General features: G+C 39.1%; 1 protein-coding gene across 26 annotated transcripts in view; it reads right to left on the bottom strand.

Moving 5' to 3' along the window:
* LOC114669323 (NACHT, LRR and PYD domains-containing protein 12-like) overlaps nt 1-24,979 on the bottom strand; it is a 173,373-nt gene that overhangs the window by 138,520 nt on the left and 9,874 nt on the right. For all 26 annotated transcript variants that reach the window (XM_051921927.1, XM_051921923.1, XM_051921926.1 and 23 more), the window contains exon 2: nt 2,703-2,873. In XM_051921927.1, the coding sequence (XP_051777887.1) occupies nt 2,703-2,787 (85 nt within the window). In that variant the 5' untranslated portion in view covers nt 2,788-2,873. The remainder of the gene's footprint in view (nt 1-2,702; nt 2,874-24,979) is intronic.

The raw sequence follows: 24,979 nt of genomic DNA, 5'->3' as shown, positions 1-24,979 counted from the left end.
ACCACACAAGTACAGTAATCCCTTGCTATATCGCGCTTCGACTTTCAAGGCTTCACTCTATCGCGGATTTTATATTCAAGCATATTTAAATATATATCGCAGATTTTTTTGCTGGTTCATGGATTTCTGTGGACAATGGGTCTTTTAATTTCTGGTACACGCTTCCTCAGTTGGTTTGCCCAGTTGATTTCATACAAGGGACGCTATTGGCAGATGGCTGAGAAGCTACCCAATCAGAGCATGTATTATGTATTAAATAAAACTCCTCAAATATATTGTGAGCACAGGGGCTGTTCGCACCCCTAGAGGATACGGCCACTCCTTAAAAAACACAGAAAGATTACCTTCACATTACTCTCTTCCTTGCTGGCTGTTTTGTCAAGCGATATGCTTCCTGCATGGTGCTTCGCATACTTAAAAGCTCGAACAGCACGTATTGATTTTTAATTGTTTGTTTTTCTCTGTCTCTCTCTCTCACTCTCTCTGACATTCTGTGCTCCTGACGGAGGGGGTGTGAGCAGGGGGGGCTGTTTGCACCACTAGACGATGCGGACGCTCCTCTAAAAAAATGCTGAAAGGCTACCTTTGCATTGCTCCCTTTCTAGCAGCTGCGTTGTCCGGCGGTGCTTCGCATACTTAAAAGCCAAACAGCCCTATTGATTTCTGATTGTTTGCTTTTTTCTCTCTATCTCTTTGACATTATCTGCTCCTGACGCGCACTCCTTTGAAGAGGAAGATATGTTTGCATTCTTTTAATTGTGAGACGGAACTGTCATCTCTGTCTTGTCATGGAGCACAGTTTAAACTTTTGAAAAAGAGACAAATGTTTGTTTGCAGTGTTTGAATAACGTTCCTGTCTCTCTACAACCTCCTGTGTTTCTGTGCAAATCTGTGACCCAAGCATTACAATATAAAAATAACCATATAAACATATGGTTTCTACTTCGCGGATTTTCACCTTTCGCAGTGGGGTCTGGAACGCAACCCCCGCTATAGAGGAGGGATTACTATAGTCAGGAGGGAAGTCAAACCTAACGACTGCAGTTGTTGGATCTCATCACCTTGAGCAGGACATTTCGTGCAGTTTCTCATTTCCAAAGTATTGCACGTGACATGTGCCACATTCTGAAAGCCAATAATGTAATGTCTGGTGTTTTAGTATGGCTAGTTCTACAGTAATCTCAGTCCTTTCTTTTTCTTTTCTCCATTCTCTGCTGGTGTGATAAGCACAAGACAAGCCTCTCTTTCCTTCTTTACTTGCAGTCTCATTGTATGCCTTTTACTTGTGGAGGAGAACTCATTGATTGTCACCTGTCACAGATACACAGAAGAGTCCGGGCCTACAACAGAGTGAATCTCAGATCAGTCTGACTGAGTCACTGAGGATGTCAAACTGCATGACTGACATCATGAGAGGGTCTTGTAACTCTCAGTGACTTGCTAAGGTTATGCAAATGAAGGCTTTCAGAATTTAAATTACAAATCTTTATTTCAGCTGCGTTACATTTTTGAAAGTGCATTTAGCTTACCATCTAATGTCAGACATTACACTTGACTGAAGTCGGGACCTCCACACTCACTAGTCAGCCCACCACACTCATAGCAGGTGTGTTTTTGTGTTTATTTTTTGTTTTATTTCTCATTTACCTATGGCTGTTACTGTAGCCTACTCTTAGCAGTTTCATGATAAACACTCCAATTCACTTTACATATTTTTTATATGATGCTCTGAATAAACGTCTTCAAAATGACCTGTGATATCCTAAAGATCAGTAAACAATACTTTAAAGTCATTACAGTGGAGCATTTCTTGTAGTTAGTTCAGTTGCTTCATTTGTAAGCTAAGAAAGGTCGCCCCTTATTTTATAGAAAAGAGAGATGGACAGGTAACACAAAAAAAAACAGAAAGGGTGAAAAGAAAACTGAATGAGAGTGCTTCAAAATGTCTGAGAAATCTTGCTTGATGTGCAATGCTCTTCTTATGTGGATTACCTGTAGAAAGAGGCAGCACAAAGCCCCCCCCGACTGCGGACCCTCTTTGACGGCGTCACACTGCGCTCGCACTGAGGTCTGCTTTTGTGAAGGGCTGTGTTTTTAAGGGTTGCTCTCATCTGAAAGCTGTGGTGTTTCAGGTGTGTCTTTTAAGGAGCACTGCAGAAGCACGACGAGCAGAAAAGTAAAAGAGTGATAATAAAAGAGTACACTAATATGACATGAACTTACTGTTAACAGCACATATGGAACATTTAAACAACATTCAACTATGGAGTTGTAAAGATAGATAGATAGATAGATAGATAGATAGATAGATAGATAGATAGATAGATAGATAGATAGATAGATAGATAGATAGATAGATAGATAGATAGATAGATAGATAGATAGATAGATAGATAGATAGATACTTTATTAATCCCAAGGGGAAATTCACATACTACAGCAGCAGCATACTGATAAAGAAAGCACTGCTCAGTGGCAATCTGATGTGAACTCACAAAGATTAAAGCACAAACAGCAAGATTCCCACACATAGTGATATAAGTCAGCAGTCCACCCACTGAACATTCACAAAGTAAATAATATGCCAAAAAAAATAATAACACACACAAGGAATTTGGTTTTGTGCATAAAGTGTGTGTCTTTCAAACTGTTTGGGATGAAGACTTTGAAATTCAAGGAGAAAGTCACCAAGTTTTTCTCACCAGACAGGGCAGCAATGTCTTTCTCAGATCTTCCTACAATGGAGATCATTGACACAATCTTCCCACTCAAGCCGTCTTCACTCATCTTTAGGTTTTGTGGTTTAAATGACTGTTTGTTTCTTCTAAAGGCTCCTTTCACCAAAGTTCAGGTGAGCTCTCAGCAGGCTAGGACTGTGGAAACAAGACACAGAGGACATTAAAATTAAACAAAAGACAAGAGCTGAGTAGGGAGATGGTTCACTTAGGTGTGTCACTCATTTGAATACATAAAGGACATTATAACAATAATAATTCTTTACATGTATGTAGCGCTTTTTTCACTACTCAAAGCGCTCCATGTGAAGGTCCACAAACATATGAGCTTTTAGAAACTTAACAAGACACTCAATAGCTGAACTCTAGTTGTGAACCTCAAGGAAGAAAACAAAAAACATTTTTGTGACACGTAAAACGCAATGACTGTGTCCTCTCTGATCAGTCTGGAGCCCTTTAACGTTCTCCAGTGGATGTGGGAGCCTGAAGGAGTGAAGTCACAGGAAGTTGTTCTCACGTTGAATGACAGTCTTAACACCTTTGGTGGAAACCGAGCTGCTGCAACTACACAGAGAAGCTTCACTTTCATTGTCAATTACGATAAATAATGAAGTAACAACCTCTGTTAGAATCGGAATTATAAAATCAAATAGATTACTTTTCATTAATTGATCTTTCATTATCTTTTTTTTCTTTTGATTAATTTTATTGTAATCATACATACAAATCGATCAATTTTTACAAAAACTAGAATTGAAATTAAAAAAACAAGTCGACCCCCCCAGAGAGAGAGCATGGCCAATGGGGTAAAACTCAATGCTTGTAAATATACCTAAATTGATGAGTTTAATAGACCAATAGAGATGAATGGAGAAGAAAAAGAAATGCGGAGATAATTGCTTCCTCAGTGCTTTAAGAGCTTATTCTAAAACATTATTGATTAGATCCTGCCAGATTTTTAAAAAATTCTGTACAGATCCTCTAACTGAATATTTGATTTTTTCCAATTTCAAATAATATTAAGCTCTCCCACTGAGAGGAGAGTTAGGATTCTTCCAGTTTAGCAAAATAAGTCTGCATGCCAAAAGTGTAGTGAATGCAATCACAGTTTCTTTATCCTTCTCCACTTTAAACCCATCTGGGAGAACACCAAACACAGCTGTTAATGGGTTAGGAGGGATTGTGACACCAAGGCTGTCTGAGAGGTAATTAAAAATTTGGTCCAAAATGATGTTAATTTGGCGCAGGCCCAAAACATGTGACCCAGTGAAGCTGGGGCTTGATTGCAGCGTTCACAGGTTGGATCTTGCCCTGGAAACATTTTGGACAGTTTTAGGCGAGACAGATGTGCTCGATATATAATTTTGAGTTGAATAATTGTATGCTTTGCGCATATGGAGCTCAAGTGAATTCTCTGCATTGCTACCAATGACAAAAGATGGTGCCAACTGGTGTGGCTGGCCATCTGCTCGTCTCTATAGTATTTGTTTTATCTTTGTTTTTATGTTTTAGTTTATCCCAACGGCCACTGTCCTATGATCATGAGTCTTTACTAGATATATTTTCTGGCTTGCTTTCCTCTCAATTTTCATCTCCTGATTGGATTTTTTGTGAACCTCCACCTTTCTTTTACTCATCTCCTGACTTCTTCACCTGGATACCGGCGTTCACCTGTATCAGTGAGTTGAATGCCCCTCGAGACGAAAACGCACTCACCGCCATTGTGGGAAAAGAGCCGGAATTGCTGTTAAACAATGCCGACTCAAGTCCCAGAGCTTTGATTCCCAATGCCTGCGAGTTATTTATGACCCATCTTCTCCTGCTCAGGACTCCACCACTGGTTCATGGGCGCTGGACACCAATTTTAATTTCTCCATTTCAAAACAGCATCACTTTTCCTCAGTCTGCAATCAGGTAGTAAACACTGCTAATCTTCACACGCTCACCCGCGCTCATCCTGCAGCGAGCTCTTCATCTATCAAGGCTGCTCTCTTGAACGTGAGATCAGTGTCTAATAAAACTTTTATTCTGCAAGACTTTATTACCTCAAATAATCTGGATTTCTTCTTCATCACTGAGACTTGGATTCTAAATGGTGACTCTTCTTGTTTTACTGACTTGACACCACCAGGTTATTCATTTTTAAACTCTCCTCGCCTGACTCGTTGTGGGGTGGGGGGGCATTGCCACTGTTTTTAAAAGTATGTTCTTGTGTCGGAGCCTTACAAGTGGTCTGTTTAGCAGCTTTGAACTCCAACTTTTTGAAGTGTGCATCTCCCCTTCTCTGCTGTTTGCCGTAGTTTATAGACCTCCTGTAATTAATGATATCTTCATTTCTGAATTCTCTGATCTCTTGGCTAATATCACCCTCTCACATGATAAAGTATTTATTGTTGGTGATTTCAATATTCACGTTTATTGTCAATCAAAACCTTTGATCAATGCATTTTTATCACTATTGGACTCATTTGATTTTATACAGCATATTAATACGCCAACCCACTCTCTCGGTCACACCCTCGATCTCGTTCTTACTCGTGATATTTCAGTTAATAATATTGATTTGTGTGATGTTTCTATCACTGATCATTTTTCTATAATGATGGATCTGAATATTACTGTCGATGTCCCTACTAATAGCTGTCCCCCAAGCTGCTAGCGCTTTTTAAATTCCTCTATTATATCTGATTTTAAAACCATTTTCTCTAGTCTTTATGTGCATGACCAAAATAATGGTATTGATGATTCTGTCGTAAAATTTAATTCTTCCTTAAAACGATTTTAGACTCAATTGCTCTGCCCAAGATACGCAGTAATAAGGGTAGACCTGCTCCCTGGCTAAATGATAATACGCAATCACTGCGCCGCGCCTGTCGAACTGCTGAATGGTGTTGGAAAATAGATGGACTGATTGTCTCTAAACAGATTTTTAGGACTTCTCTTTTCAATTTCCAGGCTGAAGTTAAGAAAATGAAACAAGACTTCTTTGCCGATTTAGTATCCTGTCATTCAAAGAATCCTAGGGTCTTATTTAATTCAATTAATGCGGCCATTCACCCCCACTCTGCGATGGGATCAAATAGCATTGTTCATTCATGTGACCAGTTTCTATCATTCTTTGTCAGCAAAATCGATACTATCCGCCGTGGCATTGTTCAGACGGGCTGTGAACTTCCTACTGTTAATCATGACATTGTCTTAGAATCCTTTGATCTAGTCTCACTTTCACAGCTAAAAACAACTATTGACACCCTTAAACCAGCTCCCAGTCCTCTGGATATTGTACCACCACGTCTCTTAGTGGAAGTCTTTGATGTGTTGGGCCCACCCTTATTAGCCATCATCAATAATTCTATTTGTTCAGGGGTTGTGCCCTCATTTTTTAAACATGCTGCGGTCCGTCCCCATCTAAAAAAGGCAGAATTAGACCCTGGAGTTTTAGCCAATTTTCGTCCAATTTCCCAACCGCCATTTCTGTCTAAAATTCTAGAAAGAATTATTTATAATCAATTGGTCAATCACCTTAACACCAATAATTTATTTGAGATCTACCAATCTGGCTTTAGGCGTTATCATGGTGTTGAAATGGCACTCCTGAAAGTGTTCAACGACATCTCTCTTATTACTGACTCAGGTGATGCGGCAGTCCTTCTCCTCCTTGACCTGTCCGCTGCCTTTCACACTATTGACCATGAGACATTGCTGATGCGGCTTGAACATCTTGCTGGGCTTAAAGGGGCTGCTCTTAACTGGTTCAGGTCATACTTAACTGGTAGACACTTTCAGTGACTTTTAATTCCTCTTCTTCATCTCCTGCTCCTCTTAAATATGGTGTACCTCAGGGATCCATTTTGGGTCCTATTTTATTCTCCATATACCTTCACCCTATTGGAATGATTTTTAGGAAGTGTAACATTTCTTTTCACTGTTATGCTGATGATACTCAGGTTTATATTCCTGTCTGCAACTCTGCAACAAATCAACTCCACAACTGTCTTTCTGAACTAAAATCCTGGATGGCTAATAATTTTCTTGATCTAAATCAAAATAAAACGGAGGTGCTTATAGTGTGTCCATCAGCTAAAGCCCAAATTGGTCTTGGACTTCTCGGCTCTTTCTCTGTCTTTTCCAAACCTCAAGTCCGCAATCTTGGTGTTACCTTTGATAGTAACCTCTCTTTTGAGAAACAAGTAAATTCTGTAGTCAAGAGTTGCTTTTTCCAACTTCGTCTATTAGGTAAGATCAAGCCTTTTTTCATCTTCTAGGGATCTTGAGATAGGTACTCATGCGTTTATTTTTTCTCGCTTCAATTACTGCAACTCGCTGTATTCTGGGATTAACAAATCTCTGATACACAGGTTACAGTTGGTCCAAAATGCTGGCGCTCGCTTTCTGGTTGGGGCAAGAAAGTATGACTCTGTTTCTCCGATATTAGCTTCTTTACACTGGCTGCCTGTCAGTTTTCGAATTGATTTTAAAATCTTGCTGCTAGTTTTTAAATCTTTACATGGGTTTGCTCCTGCCTATTTATCTGAACTGTGTGTTTTACATCAGCCATCTAGAGTGCTTAGATCTTCTGGTCAGCTTTCTCTGGTTGTCCCTCGTACTAAGTTTAAAACCAAGGGGAACAGACAGGACTTGTGCAGCTGCTGCTCCTCACCTGTGGAACTCTTTACCTCATCATATAAAGGAGTCGTCTACAATTGAACTGTTTAAAACAAGAATAAAGACTCATTTCTATTCACTTCCATTCCGTGACCTTCAGTAATACCGATGGTTTCCGCTTTGTGATTATATAACATTACTTCTGTTTATTATGTATCTTATTTTATGTTCATATATTTTATTTCTATTTATGTTTTATGTTAATTTGTTGGTTTTTTTTTTTTTTTCTATTATTGTAAAGCACTTTGGCCACAGCATTACTATGTTGTTTTAAATGTGCTATATAAATAAATTGACATTGACATTACTTTACACTCCTTTTCTGATATATTGATTAAGAGATCTTTCTCCCATTGTCCTCTTGGATCTTTGAAAGGGAGGGACGGTAAAATAATTTTATATATTGCAGAGATTGTGTCTAAGTCCATGAAATTGAGCAATATTTTTTCCAGCATGGACAAGGGTGCAAGATGAGGAAAATCAAGCAGGTTCTGTTTAACAAAGTTCTGAATTTGAAGATAGTGAAAGAAATGTGTAGCTGGAAAGTTACATTTGGAATGTAATTGTTCATATGATGCAAACTTATTGTCTATATAAAGATCTCTGAGCAATTTAATCCCAAATGTTTTCCAGATATTAAAAACTGGATATGTTTGAGAGGGTTGAAAAAGGTGGTTCTCATGTAGAGGTACCACAGATAAAAGATTCTCTTAAAATGCTTTCTACGTTGGTTCCATGTCCTGAGTGAGTGAAGAACAATTGGGTTATTAGTATATTGCCGATAACTTGCATTTATTGGGGCACAAAGAAGGGAATATAAAGAACTAATGCAGGATTTAACTTCTATTGCAGACCAGACCTGTGTATGTTCAATTATTTGTGTCCAGGTTTTTATAGCTTGTATGTTTGCTGCCCAGTAATAAAACTGAAAGTTGGGTAGAGCCATGCCACCTTCTGCCTTAGGTCTTTGTAGGGTCGCTCTTTGGATACGTGGATGTTTTGAGTTCCAAATAAATGAGGTTATTGTTGAGTCTAATTGCTTAAAAAATTATTTATTGATGTATATTTGAATGTTTTGAAATAAAAAAAGAAGCTTAGGAAGAATATTCATCTTAACAACGTTAATTCTTCCAGCTAGAGTGAGATGAAGGGTTGATCATCTATGTAAGTTTTGCTTAATTTTTTCCATACAAACAGCGAAATTTTGTTGATAAAGAGCTTTGTGTTTGCTTGTGATGTTTACCCCTAGGTATTTAAACTGATCTGCAATGATAAAAGGTAAGGTGTATAATCTAATATTATATGCTTGAGAATTCACTGGAAAGAGTATACTTTTATTCAAATTAATTCTGAGACCAGAGATCTTTTGAAATTCTGTAAGTGCTGTTAGGACTGTAGGCACAGTATTTTCTGCGTCTGATATATACAGTACCATAGCATCTGCATATAGAGAAATTTCCTGTTCCAGTCCTTCTCTGATAATCCCCTTTATCTGATCAGCATTTCGACAGTGAACCGCCAGTGGTTCAATGGCGATTGCATATAGCGGTGGTGACAAGGGGCATTCTTGTCTGGTACCACGTTCTAGTTTAAAGTAGTCTGAGCAAATGTTGTTGATATAGACTGAAGCTTCTGGACTGGTATACAGTAGTTTGATCCATGCAAATTTCTCCAATGTAGTGAAAATGTAGTTTCATTCAACCATATGAAATGCTTTTTCTGCATCCAATGATAATAATATCTCTGGGGTGTTAGACTTTGTGAGTGAATATATTACATTAAACACGCATTGAAGATTGGAAGCTAAGTGTCTGCCTTTAATAAATCCAGTTTGGTCTTGTGATATTACTGAAGGAAGCACCTTCTCGATCCTTCTAGCTAGGACTTTGGAGAGTATCTTAACATCATTATTCAGAATTGAAATTGGTCTGTATGATGCACATTGTAATAAGTCCTTATTTTGTTTAGGAAATATGGTAATTAATGCTTGGCAAAAAGTTTGAGGTAGAATTTTATTGTCTCTAGCTTCTGTAAATGTTGCTAATTAAAGGGGAGCTAGATGAGTTAAGAATTTTTTATAAAATTCGTCAGGGTAGCTATCAGGGCCGGCTGCTTTCCCATTCTGAAGTGACTTTACTAGCTTTATATCTAGTAATTCTGATAGCGCCAGACGTTTATTCAATTCCTCTGTACTGAGAGTATCTATTTGTGGTATCTGTAATGCGTCCAGAAATGTATTAGTTTGTGTCTTGTATTCTTTAAACTCAGTAGAATATAAGGACTTAAAGTAGTCTCTAAATTTGTGCATTACTTTTATGGTCAATGATTTTGTCACTGTCTGTGTTGGTGATTGCTTGGATTGCATTGCGAACTTCCTGCTTGTGGATTTGTTGAGCTAAGATTTTGTTAGCTTTCTCTCCATGTTTATAGTAGTGATGTCTTGATTTAAAAATGAGTTGTTCAGTTTCTTTTGTTGTCAAGAGGCTGTGTTCTGAGTGTAGAGCCTGTCTTTTCCTATGAAGTGCATCACTTGGACAGATGGCATGTTCTTGATCTCCTCTTAAGAAAGCCTTCAGGGTTTTGCAGAGTATTCCTGCAGAAATCTCTGAGGATGTATTTGTCTCTAAATAAATAGATTTGTTTGGATATAAATTCTTTACAGTTCTAATTTGCTAATAAAAGTGAGTTAAGACACCATCTGCGAGATGAGTATGTGGGGTATAGTGATTTGAGCTCCATGATCAAAGGGGCATGGTCGGAGATAACAATAGCGTTGTTCTTACAAGATTTAATCGTAGTCAAGAAATTGTTATCTACACAGAAATAATCAATTATTGAGTAACAGTGATGCACTGGTGAGCTTTGACCTTAATTTCCAATTTTCCCAGGAGTTATTGCCATGAAGCCTATTATTATGTTGGGACTTATAATTATAAGGATTAAGAGGATAGGTTAGCGATAGATTGCTCTCTTTCCCCACCCCAGTCCCCTCACCCCCCCCCCTCCATTTTGCCTCCCCACGTGAGGCTGAACTACACTTCACAAAGTCCCAGTCCTCTGACATACCTAGAGACGGAGGTAGATGTGGAAACCGGGTTTTCTGATGAAAAACAATAATGTTTAAAACAGTATCGTTTACATTCAACAGATTTTGGCGAATCGTCCAAAACAAAACAAGACCCCAGCAGTGGCGTATAAGGATTAAAACAGAGATATCTATTGACAATACCGTCCAAATATTATAAGCATAAAATATGATCTTAAACAGTCTTGAGAGAGTAAACCCAGGGAATGATGTTAAACAGTAGCCCTGGATAAGCATAGTAAGCCCTAATACAATAAACCAAGGGTATGATGTTAAACAGACTCCTTTAAAAAAAATTTTACACATACAAAGCTATCCATATCCATATCCATATTACTAACTGAGAATGCTAAACCGGATGGACGCAGGGGCATCCGGCCATGGGCCATGGCCACAAAAGACGTACTGCGCAGGCGCCCCTCAACCCCACCTCCCCTCATCCCCCCCCCAAGCAACGGAAACTGGCCGGATGGAATGCAACGTAAACGCATGAAGCCATTGCACACGAAATGGGACACACACAAAGAAGAGGATTGAGACCCACGACACCCAAAGCCCCCCTCCAGTAACTGAAATAAGAAATGAGGCCACGCGCCCCTAGAACCCCAAAAACAAAGGAGTCACACGCAGGCACACATAGCACACGAAACGGTTCGCACACAAAAAGGACGATTCAGCCCCACGACACACAAACACCCCTTCCACTAACAGAAATAAAAACTCAGGCAACAAGCCCCCAGCACACAAAAAAAAACAAGCCGCGAGCGCCACACAAAGCCCATTGGACACGAAACGGGACAGACTACGGACATAGCACGCGAAACGTACACAAAAAGGATGATTCAGACCCACGACCACACTAACGATTGCGCCAGTTAGCTGACAACGCGTTCAATAATAAGTCCACTATTCATGAAAGTTCATTGGGATTAATGAATGTCATTTGCAATCATTGTCATTCACTTCACTTCCCTGAAGAAACAAATGGCAATACAAATAATGACTTTACACGTTGTTGTCAAAAAAGTCAAATTACACTGCCTCCTTTACATTCATATCCTGCATATCTACAGAAGCTTCTAACTAACGAAATACCTGAAAGTAAAAACTTTATGAACTGCATTACATCCTACAATAGTTCATTTGATTTTGCATCTACCGGAGTAAATATCAGGTCACCAAAAGGCAATGGCCCATACTGCTTTCGCGTATGTGGACAAATATTACATCGCATTGGAACAGTGCACCCTGAAACAAATCAAGAACGCAAATATGCACAAATCACGTCGGCACCTACAAAGCGCTTCTGAAACCGCGGAAGAAAAAATGTCTCGGCTCCAAAAACACATGTCACTCCTTATTCCAAATACCGGTCCCAATCACAGAAACATCGGTATCCACTATGAAAATGAACAGTAACAATGCACGTAACATCCGTCTTGCCACACTATTAATTATAGATGAATGTACAATGGCATCCACTCACTTACTCAACACCATTGATAAACTTCTACAAACGTTGATGAATAATAATATACCCTTTGCGGGAAAGGTACTTTTATTAGGAGGAGATTTTAGACAGTGCTTACCTATTGCTCCACATGCCATGCGCTCAGCTATTGTTCAGTCCACCTTAAAATACGCGACGACATCATACATACACAACAAGAGACCGAACTACAATACATATACAGGCACGAGACCTGATTGGTGATAATACGAAGAAACGAACAGTCCGCATATTAACAGTGACTTTGATCCTACTTATTACTTATCCATATTCCTAATGATAAAGATCAAACAAGTCATCAATTCACGATCACGGATACAAAACTAGACGGCTCGAGTAATGGGACCACAAACACGAACCCGCATCAAAAAAAAAACTTCACCTCGGCGCGCTTTGAAAACCGCGGAACAAAAAATGTTACGCGAACAATTGGCATTGCTTTCTAAAGATACACTTGGTACAAAACATGCGATTTCCAGATCCTGAATATAACAATTGGTTATTACAACTAGAACATTGTACACTCACCAATACAGATGGACTTCACCCCGATATTATTACAATTCCTCAACCCTTCATCTGCGACGACTTACTTACAGAGATATTTGGAACAGCGGTCTCATTAGACCAAATGCCCCTTTTAACACAACGCACTATATTATGTCCAAATAATATTACTGTTGATCACATTAATAACCAGGTCATTTCATTACTTCCTGGAGAGTCACACCTCTTTCTAAGCTCTGACAAAGTTGACTCTGATGACGACAATGACCATCTTCATTTCCCCTTAGCATATTTGAACACTATTAACCCAGCCGGATTACCACAACACAATCTTAGCCTTAAAAACGGAACAATAATCATGCTATTAAGAAACCTTAACACTACACAGGGTTTATGCAATGGTACACGTTTAGTCGTCTACACCATAACACACAATGTTATTCAAACAACACTTCTTACAGGATCACATGCTAACAATACTGTTCTAATTCCTAGAATTGACCTTACAAGTTCGGACCTAGAATTACCTTTTACACTTAAACGGAAACAATTCCCCATTAAACCTGCCTTTGCCATGACCATCAACAAATCACAAGGACAAACCATGCACAAGGTTGGCATCTACCTATCTGAGCCAATTTTTGTACATGGACAACTTTATGTGGCCTTCTCACAACTTCGACATTCATCTGACGTTAAAGTTAAGGTCATAAATGCTCCATGCCAAGGAAAACTCATTCAAGTACAAGACACCATCTTTACTACTAATGTTGTTTACAAAGAAATTTTCCAATAAACCTTTACACTGTGCCAAACACTTTATTGTTTGCTTCCTATCTGCGTCATCTATACCTTCACACTATGCTATATCTCATTCATACATCACGCTCTTTGTAATTTCCCAACACCAGGGGTTGGCGAGCGAAGCGAGCAGGGGGCAGAGCCCCCTAGTTAAAGCATAAAGAAAAAAAGGCTGAGAAGGGAAAAGGATCTGTAATTATGGTACCAGTATCACTGCAAACAGATCAAACATCCAGTAAGAATTTCTTGGGCATGCCATGGCTGGATGTGACTCACGATTGTATTTTCAAAAAAGTGTCGGGACTCAAGTTTATTGTCAGAAACTGTCTCAGCAGTAGCAGGGAAGGAGAAGCAAGAGAGGCAGTCAGCAATGTGATTCTGTAACCCCAGATGATAAGCTGCAGAGTTATTAATACAGTACAGTCACACGGCCCAGCATGCCATCCATATGCCTGTGTGTTCAGACACTTTGGAGGAGAACAGGGTTGTCAAAGCCTGATGATTGGTGTGGACAGGAAATTTCAACCCCACAAGCAAACCCTCCATTACTCAACAGCCCAATTACATCCAGGGTCCTCTTTTTCAATTGTGGAATACTTCAAAGTGCTTTCAACTTTTGTGCTGTGGTACGTTTTATAACTTAACTAGCTGGAGTACCCGGTGTTGCCCGGGAATCTATAACAGGTGAATTTCCCAAATGAAAGAAACAGAACATAGAAATAGAACAGTTTTCTGATTCACATTTTATTGTAATAGGTAATAAAAGTCGGTGATGCTCTTCCTGTGGCATTTTGTCAGCTCTTATAACAACTTTATAATCATCTGTTGGCATATGTTCAAGTGCAGTCTTGAAAAGGGTGACATATGCGTTATTCTCATGAAGGAATTGTTCTAAATCCATCACAATGTCCAGTCTCACATTCAGTATTCTGCTGTGTTTATGATGTGCTGTTGTGGAAATATCTCCCATGAAGTAGATCTGAAGGAACTCAAGTGTCTCATCAGTTAATGGAAGTAATGATCCTATTGTATGGTAAACTTGACCTTGCACATTGAATGTGGGCATAAACCCATCCTCTCGTATTTGTTTAGTTGCACCAAAAGAAGTCATTTGAAAACAGGAATTGTGCTTCCTGATGTTGTTCAAGAAATGCTTTGAAATTGGTGTTGATCCTGACATCAAAGAGTGTAGAGGTTCAGGTGGACGAAGTAGAGATGTCAGTTTCACCTTCCCATTTGAGCAATACAGTCCCGGTGACTCTCCTTTCCATTTTAGAGCTCCACAATGAACACAGATATGATCCATTCTGCCAATAACAATGACAGGATGTTCATGATATGCAACCTGTCGGTTATATGCGAAAGCCATATTTTTTAAATCTTGCTGCATTTGTCGATATGTTGCATCAGCAGCCCTTCGCCTGTTGGCAGACAGCCTGCCTTCCCTTTCTTCAGATGTTTCATCCTCTCTTGTATCAGCAGCCCTTCTCCTGTTGGCAGACAGCCTGCCTTCCCTTTCTTCAGATGTTTCATCCGCTCTTGCATCAGCAGCCCTTCTTCTTTTGGCATACAGCTTGGTTTCCCTTTCTTGAAATGTTTCATAGGCTCTTGAAGTAGCAGCTGTAATTCTTTGGTACGCCAGACAGGATTGCCTTTCTTCGGGAGTTTCATTGGCTCGTTACATAGCAGTTCTACTCCTTTGTTCCTCCACCCTGGATTCAACGTGCCACTAGATGGCGCCGCTGTTAACGTCTGTTGCAACGTGTGGCCATCTTGTCGATGATAAGTACGGGGATGTGTGCCGAACGTTGTGTCGGTGAAAAGGTGCCCTGCGCTTCACCACGAACATTTTTCCCAACCAAACATACCCCATGACCTCCTTCTGGTAACAAAGGAGCCCCATCCCCAGTTTGGTGGCAATTGGACGCCTGGTGCAGATTTGTATGGCGGACAAACAAACATACATACATGCACACATACATACATCGACTCTGCTTTATATATTAGATGATTATATATCTAGCACACCAACACACCATTATAATGTATTTTTATTACTATGTATTTCCTTTTGCTTTTCGTTGACAAAAAAGAACAATAGGGAAAAATGGCTATAATTTCACTATGATAAAAATATTAATTCTTGGATATTTTAATGGACAGCATAGCTTTAAATGTTTAACTTTTGAAAAGAACATAGCAGTATAATTTAACACTAGAATTCCTGAACCCTACAGAAAGCCTATGTCTTTGTAGACATGGAACACACATGAAATACATGTGTTCCCCATAACAATATATTATTTACCCTATACAGCTCCAGGTTCCTCACTCCCAGATTATCAAAAATTCCTCCACTTTTACCGTAACAGAATTAAAGATCTAAATAATTCAACTAACATAAATACATCATCTGTTTATACTACTTAAATCCTGCTTTCATGCCATAATCCTTTCTGTTACAACAATAATAAACTCATCCCTTGACACTGGCTCTGTGCCGCTCACTTTTAAAATCACTTCTGTAACCCCAATGTTAAAAAAGTCTGGCCTTGATGCTCACAATCTTAACAATTTCCGGCCTATTTCCCACTTACCTTTTCTGTCAAAAAGTTCTTGAGCGTGTTGTAGCTTCCCAACTCACCAATTACTTAACTTTTAATAATTTGATGGAACCCTTTCAGTCTGGTTTCAGGGTGCGGCACAGCTGTGAAACTGCTCTGCTACTGGTAACCAATGAGTTGCTTATGGCAGCAGACTCTGGACAAACCAGCATATTAATTCTATTAGACCTCAGTGCAACATTTGAAACTCAGGTCAGACATGACGTTCTACTCACAGAAGGAGCTCCTCAGGGCTCTGTCCTCGGCCCTCTTTTCTTCTGTATTTATATGCTTCCCCTTGGCCATATTATCCGTAGCTATGGACTGGGTTATCATTTTTATGCAGATGATACTCAACATCAATGTTAAAAATGGAACTTCATCAGAGCTTTCTCAGCTCACAACTTGCCTCAGAGAAATTAATACCTGGATGGAGCAGAGCTCTTTAAAATTAAATTGCAACAAAACTGAACTCCTGCAAATTGGGACTAAAATGCAACTTAATAAAATGAGCTCCTTCCCAGTCCATCTTGGCGGTGATCTCATCAGACCTGCCTCTACTGCAAAGAATCTTGGTGTCATTTTTGATTCCTCCCTTTCTTTTTCCGCCCACATAAACCACATTAAGAAACTTTCTTACTTTCACATCCGTAACGTATCCCGTGTTCGCTCCTTCCTCTCCTTTTCTAATGCTGAGAAACTTGTCCATGCTTTTATCACATCCCGCATCGATTATTGTAATTCCCTACTGGCAGGTGCCCCTTCTAATCTTATAGCTCAGCTCCAGCTTATTCAAAACTCGGTCACAAGAGTCCTTACTCGAACCAGCAGCAGTGAGCACATCACACCCATCCTGCTTCACTTTCACTGGCTCCCTGTGTCTTACAGAATCAAATATAAAATTCTACTAATAACCTACAAAGCCTTAAATAACCTCACGCCAAACTACATCAGTGACCTTCTCCATCACTATGTGCCTGTCCGCCCACTAAGGTCCTCTGATTCTGGCAATCTTGTTGTGCCCCACACTAATCTACACTCCATGGGTGACAGGGCCTTCAGCTGTATAGCGCCCAGACTCTGGAATGACCTACCGAAATTAATCAGGTCAGCTGACTCCATGAATTCTTTTAAAAAACATCTCAAAACTCATCTGTTCAGGAAGGCTTTTAGCTCTACTTGACTTTATTACCTTTCTCTCAGTTTACCTCTCTGTCAAGATGCTCATCTAACCTGTGTGTGTGTGCGAGACCATCAATTATGTTGTCTGTTAGGCTTTTTTCTCTGAATTCACTGTCTTAATCTTCTTTATTTATTTATCTGGTTTGTACAATGCTATATACTGTATACCCTGCCATTCTATCTTAAACTCTGTAAGTGCCTTGAGCATAGGAAAGGTGCTATATAAATAAAATGTATTATTATTATTATTATTATTAAGGCTTGAGCTGGGTGAATTCTTTGCACGAGCTGAGCTCCGTCAAGGTGGGGTGTGGGACATCAGGCTGCCGGCCGCTTGTGCTAATCGACATATTTACATATCAAAAGACGCTGATGGAGAGGTGAGAAGGGATTTAAGGTGGCCCAGGATTATGAGTTTTTTCATAGGCTTCAGGAATTCTAGAGTTAAACAATTTTAGATCTCAGAAAAAAATTGACAAAAGAAGAAGAAGCTGAGTCACAAGGCAAAGCTCTCGATTTACCAGTCAATCTACATCCCTACTCTCACCTATTGTCATGAGCTCTGGATAATAACCGAAAGAATGAGATTACAAGCAGCTGAAATGAACTTTTTCCACAGGGTAACTGGGCCCTCCCTTTGGGATAGGGTGAGAAGTGCAGACATCTGGGAGAGGTTCAGAGTAGAGCCTCTGACCCTCCGCATTGAGGGGATCTGATTGAGGTGGTTTGGGCATCTAATATGAATACCCCCTGGATGCCTCCCTGTGGAGGTTTTACAGGGATGACCAGCTGGGAGGAGATCCTGGAGAGGACCCAGGGCTCGCTTGGAGGATTATATCTCCCAGATGGCCTAAGAAGGCCTTGGGGTAGCATAGTATGAGTTGGCAAGTGTGGCTGGGGAAAGGGACTTAGGGCGTAACTGCTAAGACTGTTACCCCAGCGTCCCAGCTTTGGATAGGCGATGGAAAATGAAATGAAATGTGAGGAACAATACAGCAACATTAGATAACAGCTTATCAGATGACGCTTTGTTGCCTCAATTACCAAGCACAACTTGCCCCAATCCTCTTTGGTGGAACCGAAACTGACTGAAATAAACCTGGCATGTCGATTTGGGCCAGGCTGACTCACTGAGTGAACTTCGTGGCATACCACCTCATGTTCACAGTAACAGAGTGCTGACAGGAGGACTTAAGTAAATATGATCTGAACATGTCAAAGTATTTAAAGTTCAAACATGAAAACAACAACCCTACTCTCCATTACAGCCCATAGAATGCTGACAGAGGAGCACAATGGAGCAGAGATGGAAGTGTGGACAAAACCAATAATGTGGAGTTTAGGAGCCATTAAGAGAGCTTAGGGCAAGAAGTAAACTGTGGAAATGACCTCAACCACTTCAGAAAAATGAGGGATGTCACTGGTGATGGCATTTCCTGGGAGAGCTGAACCACCAATTGTATGTGCTGTTTGAGGATGTCCTATTGTGCTCATCTGTCAGTGTTCTACTGGCTGTAATGGAGTGACATTGAGAGATTTTACAGATTGAAAGGGTACGTTTCCACACACATTTAAGAACTGACAAATTATTACAACTATTTGTTGTTGACATCATGGATGCTGCAATTCTTTAGGAAATTAGTTTAGCTTTGACCAAGCTATCATCTTTTATTTCAAGTCTGTTATTATAAGGGCTTCTTTTGTAATTCTTTTTTTCTTTTGTAATATATTTTCTTTTTTGTACTTTGGAATGAAATGGTTGGGTGTAGCACACTATGCATAACTGCAGTATTTGACTAATATATTTATGTAAATCTCCTTCACAATCAGCCTTTTTGTCATTTTTAATGATTAGCTTGTTATCTGAATTAGTAAAACTTTCAGCTGATCTCCTTCACATCGTACTTTGGGACAGTTTTTCTGTTATGTGCAGTGGATGTCAAACTTTTGCTTGCTATGTTATGAGAGACTGCTGAAGTAATAACACTAAAGGGTCACTTGTCCTTCTTGTTTTTCTGTTATTTGTATTAAAGTTCAGACGAGAGGCATCTGCAGCTGCATGTTTTCAAATATAGAGGTGCCCATAACATCAATGCCAGGACTACAGGAAAGCTTTGCCAGTTCAACAGCTTATTTATTTCTTTATATATTTATTATTAATTTATTTTGGTATTTACATTAACATTTATTTGCTTGGTAGATACTTTTATCCAAAGTGATTTACAACAGAGGTAAACACAATCAAGTAACATTAGCCTTGGGCCTGTTTATTCAGCAAGTGTAGTAGGACAGGGAACAAAAGATGATTGCCACAAGTGCAAAGATGTAATGCATAATAATTTACAATCATCGATTATAATCAATAAAGTAATTAAACTTAAACTACAAGTTAATCATCAAAATAAAAGATGACAGTGCATAGTTGTTTTTATTTTTTTCCCAATCCATTAAACTGATATTTGCAGCACAGATGGGACTTTAATTGCTTCTTAAATACATGGAGGGATTCAGCAGGACGGATGAAGATTTGCACCTCGTTCCACCAACTAGGAACTACATACAGTAGAAAGTAGGAAAGAAGTCTGGATTGAGACTTGATGCCATAATGAGGTGGCATCACCAGACGCTGTTCACTGACTGACCTGAGTGGGCGAGAAGTAGCAGGGCACCTCACCAGAGTCTCCATCTAAACAGGTGCTGACCCATTTGGTATCTTGTATTTATCCCCAAAGGGAAATTGTCTTTTCATATGACCTTTTGAGGTCAGAGTGCAGGGTCAGCCATTGCAGGTTAAGGGTCTTGCTCAAGGGCCCAACAGAGTAGGATTCCTTCTGGCAGTAGCGGGATTGGAACCAGCAACCTTCCAGATGCCAGTGCGGACCCTTAGCCTCTGAGCCACCAAGGTTTTCATTACCAGCCTCATTTTATTATTTAAATGATCTTTTATTTTAAGTAAAATTACCTGTTCTATATAAGTTTTTTTTAACTAAGACTGCTTCATTTTTAATGTTAGTACAAAAGAACGTTGAACAGTCAGAGAGCTTGTCTGGTCCTGAGTCAGGCACTGCTTGTGGCCTTTACATCAACGCCATCTTATTTAATGTCTGCTAATGAAATCTGTCTGTGTCCGCACTCAGAATGGGGGCTCCCTACACATCAGCCACAAAGAACTGTTAAAGTGGGTTTTAAAACTAATGAACTGGCGAGATTTCTTTAAACTAAAATGGTAAGTTTACAAGTGACATGAAGTACAAAAGAATCAAAACCGATACTGACTTTAGACCATACAGCATGTTTGATGGAAGACTCAGGGTATTTGTGTAAAGACCAAACAAGACCAATAACAACTAGAAACTGCCTGCCTTGAGATACAATGAGCGATGAATTGGTGCAGGGCCTGTAACAGCCGTGATCTGTCAGAACTGCACTCAAATAAGACCAGAAAAACAGGATTTACAGGAAACACACGGCTGGATCTCAAATTACAAGCAGGGACTTCTCAGGTACTGTGATTATTATGGGCCACTTCAGGAATCTGTGACAAAGCTACCAGCTTGTAATTCTTTAACACAGAAAGCACACTGTAGATGTATTCAGGAAGGGCTTCATTATCACATATCATAGACACATGGGGTCTGACTTATCAGAATTCTGTCCAGATTAAGTGGGTCTAAGAAAACAAATAAATGAACAAAATGGACTGTCAGGCCCTTCAAGCACTGCTGTAGTCAGGGAATGAGCACAATGAACACCAGTTTGACTAAATAGTGAGGTGGGCTACAACCACACGGTGCTCACTTTGGACTCAGAACAGAACTTCAGTACACGGCATCTTGTCTATCTGTGCCACACTTATGGAGGATTTCAGAATTCCTAAGTCATCAGTGCTTTAGTAGAAACAGTTACATGGATGGAGCCTCAGATTCACAGTAAGAATTTCCTTCTTGCACCGTATTTGAGGATGTGATAAACCAAACACCTATAAAAGATGAACAATTCATGAAACTTCATCCTACTTTGCAGACCCCGACTTCAGTGATTTCTTTTCAGATAAAATTGCCCAGCCTCTCCACTCAGGTTGTCTTTTTAACTGTGTTGTCCTCATTTTATCACAGCTACATAATAGAAGTATGCAATGCTATTTTCTTTGTTAACACCTGAACAATGGTTTCAAGTAAAACGTCAGCCATGTAGATCCTGCTCTCCACTGATTCTGACCACAGCATCCTCTGCCCTCAGACCAACACTTTAAAATATCTTGTTACCAAATCTCTCTACTTAAGCATCTGCCATCCTTCACATGTCTTTTCATCCACCAACAGCATGCATTTCTAACTTGGGTGTCCGCACCATGTCACCCTACTTTTCATGATACCCTTGACATCTTACTGACATCCTTACTTATTTTTCTTTCTGTCCTGATGAGCAGCTCCTATTTCTTTTTGATGGCCCAAATTGTATCCCTATACATCAGCACTGTATCAGTTCCATGATGGCCGCTTGACAACCACCTCTTGTGTCAAACACCAAGGCCAGATATGTGACTTGGTGGACTTGTTTGAGCTTGACATTTCGGCTGTCTATGGCTCAGATTCTCTCATCTGCTTCTTTACGACACATGATAACATCTGCATTTCCAGCATTTACTTTAAATTACAGAGAGACATCAAGGTTACAATCATCAATTCTTGGATACTTGGTCTAGGAATGGCTTCAATATTAACATCCTAATGTGGCCTCATCTTTATTCACAAAGAAGAAATTCCAGTGATTATGTTCTTTACTTCCATCCTAGTGCTTCACAATGGTGGCAAAGGTATAAAAAAAATCATTCCACAAAAAAAAAGAAAAAGAAAACTTCCAACTCCCATTATTTATTGCCTAAGCACATATATTCCTAAAGCCATTTATCATATACCACAAATGACAATTCACAATGACACTTGACTCAGTTGTCTTTTACACAAAACCCCAACAACACACCACACAAAAACACCGCTCTACACTCTAAAAAATGAAGGGGCCAGAGATGTTTTGCAGGGCAATGCCAAAGGGGAAGCATTTTTGGCTCCCAAAAGGCCCTTCCACATGAAGGTTCCAGAAAGAACTTTTATTTATTTAGATCCATAATCTGCTCCTTACAGGAAATACCCATGAACAGATGGTAACAGCCTTGTGAAACACCAATTAAAAGGACTCTTGCTGTGTTTCATATCACAGGCCAAGTTCAGGATTTCTTGATCTATGAATGTCCTGCTAAGTAGTCTACTGTACAGTAAAGACTTCATTTTGTTTTTCTAAATATCAAGCACAGAGTACAGAGAACTAGCTTCATGTGCAAAAATCCTTCTCACAATGAATTGGTGTATTGTTGTGCAACGGTTCTATGATAATCCACACAACCCACTAATGAAATACTGTATAAAATGCCAAACAAGAGTATTCTGAAAACTTTCCTCTTCTACAAACTTTTGCTTTCTGTGTATTTTTTTTTTAATTTACTGTATATGTAAAGCAACCTTGGGTTTGTGAAAAGCACTCTATAAATGTAACTTATTATTATTATTATTCCATGAAGAACATTTAGCACATAAGCCACATTTACATCAAGACGCTAAGCTGAGCTGGTATTGGTTCTACCAAAGAGAATTAATGCAAGAAAACAAAGTGTCAACCCTTAGCCTGGCACATGCCAGAGTAAAAGTGAAGTTGAGCATAATGTTGTTGAGTTCACAAAAGTCCCATCCAATGAGGAAGAGAACTTCACGTAAAGTTTCCATTTTTTTTTTGTTCTTTGTAGACTGTCTAATTTAGTGGAATTCTTGTTTAAATTAATCTTACATGTTCACTACAAAATAACAAATCATCGTAGCCTAAACCATTGATTAAAAATGAACACCATTTAAATTGTCATTCATTTCCACCTTTTTCTTGATGTTAATGGGGATTTTTTTAACATATGTAATGCTTCTGCATTCTCACTTTTGATTAAATTATTAATCTGCCATTCGTTACCAAGTGGTAAGTCTATATTAAAAACTATACCATTTATTGAAAAATGACATTATATATCACATTTAAATTATTACATCTTTTGTTCCCATTGACAATTTTGCTAGTGAAAGACAAAAGAAAATTTTTAAAAAGTAAAAAAAAAGGTGTGTATTCCATATTAACATCATTATATACTGTAGATATATAAAAAAGAGTACCAATTCTAAGTCAGAGTAGTTCAGAGACGTGTAATGTCCAAGAAAAGAAAGTCACACCTAAAGACCTTCTAGGACCAACCCTGGTGGGCTCCTGCTGTTGTATTTTAAACCTTCAGCACAAAAGAGGGTTAGAAAGAAAGCCCCTTGTCATGATAGTATTTGTAAAATAATAAAACGTAACATAGATACAATTGCATGTACTTCGATATTTAAATACATTTGAACTCTTTATTATTTTTATAATAGTCCAGTAGTAAAATATTAAAAATCCAAAATGTTCTTCAATTGAGGATACGCCAGTAAACAGAAACACTCGTTATAACAATCGTCAAGTCTGGGCTGGCACGCATGGTGCTGATTTTCACAAAGATGTCTGTGATTACATTAAAGGCCTAAAATGGTGTGCTGCTTCCAAAACCCTTGTGGGATCATCCAAGGTGTGTTTATTCCTTAAAAGTCCATTGAGTGAGGAGCTCAGACTGTCTGCAGCAAAGAGAAAAAGGACAACACAGACCTCTTGGAATTAAAAAAAAAAACAACTTTCTATGCGATTAGATGAAGGCAGACATTGCAAAGACAACTCACTTGAGCCAATGCATTGACCGCTGTGCTAAACCTTACCATCAATTTAACTTTTTTTGTTGACTTTTTGGTAAGTGAATCTCTATACAGTGCATTCTTCCAAAGTTGTACCCATGACAATGGTCTGCACTTGTGTGTGAATAACAGCACCGCTGAGCTAGAGGCCGATGATGTAAAATACAAATCATTCATAGCATCAGTGCACAGGTCTGTCCTTGAAAATGACACTGACATGAATGGCCAGTTGTATCGTCCAGTCTGACCTTCTGATGACAGTAAACTCCTCCACAGGAGTGGCACTGAGACATCGCACCGCTCACACGAAGCTGCAGCTTTCTTAGATTGCTAAATGCACAAAATATGTCTGCATACAGTATAAGTACATATTCTAGGAATTCTGCTCTATATTCTTGTATATAATTTATAATTGCTGTCAAAAGATTTTCATGTTGCTATTGAATACTTACATGTTTTAAATCTTTCAAGTAAGATGGTCATAAAATAATAGGTTTAAATATTTTGATGTGAATAATGCCATTAATATTTAATTATGCAGTGCACAAATTCAGAACTGTAATGTTCTCAGCTATTGAGCTGGATGGCCTTGTGTCCTCTTTCGTGTTTCCAATTTGTGTTACTATTTATCAAAAATTATTTCCTAATCAACTGCTGGAAAGACTGCCATTGTCTCTGTTACCTATTCTTCTGTTTTATGACAATTAAATAAACTCTTCATCTTTTCAGAGCTGTCCCCTAATACACCATACATACACTACATCACACTTAAAGTCAGCTTAAAGCTGATGTTGCTCCCTCCTCTGATCTCTGATTGATGTTATCAGTTACGGTGCTCACATAATCGTGGATTGCCGAGGCCCACCTTGAGTTAACGTCAAACACGTGGTGTTCGTGTAGCTGACTCACAATTAATTGGAAAACACTTTAAATCAAGCAGAGATTTCTCAGCTAAATCATGGAATACCATAGAGGAGTTTTAAAAATCACATATCACAATACACAGCACATACTTTAGAAAGCCCCCCACACACGAATCATAATACATAAAGCCACAGGAACATGTCACACATACCAAGAAC

Source organism: Erpetoichthys calabaricus (genome assembly GCF_900747795.2).
Source record: "Erpetoichthys calabaricus chromosome 1 unlocalized genomic scaffold, fErpCal1.3 SUPER_1_unloc_6, whole genome shotgun sequence".
Lineage (NCBI taxonomy): Eukaryota > Metazoa > Chordata > Cladistia > Polypteriformes > Polypteridae > Erpetoichthys > Erpetoichthys calabaricus.
The sequence above is the reverse complement of the archived record's forward strand: the minus strand, read 5'-3'. Positions and strand labels throughout refer to the sequence as shown.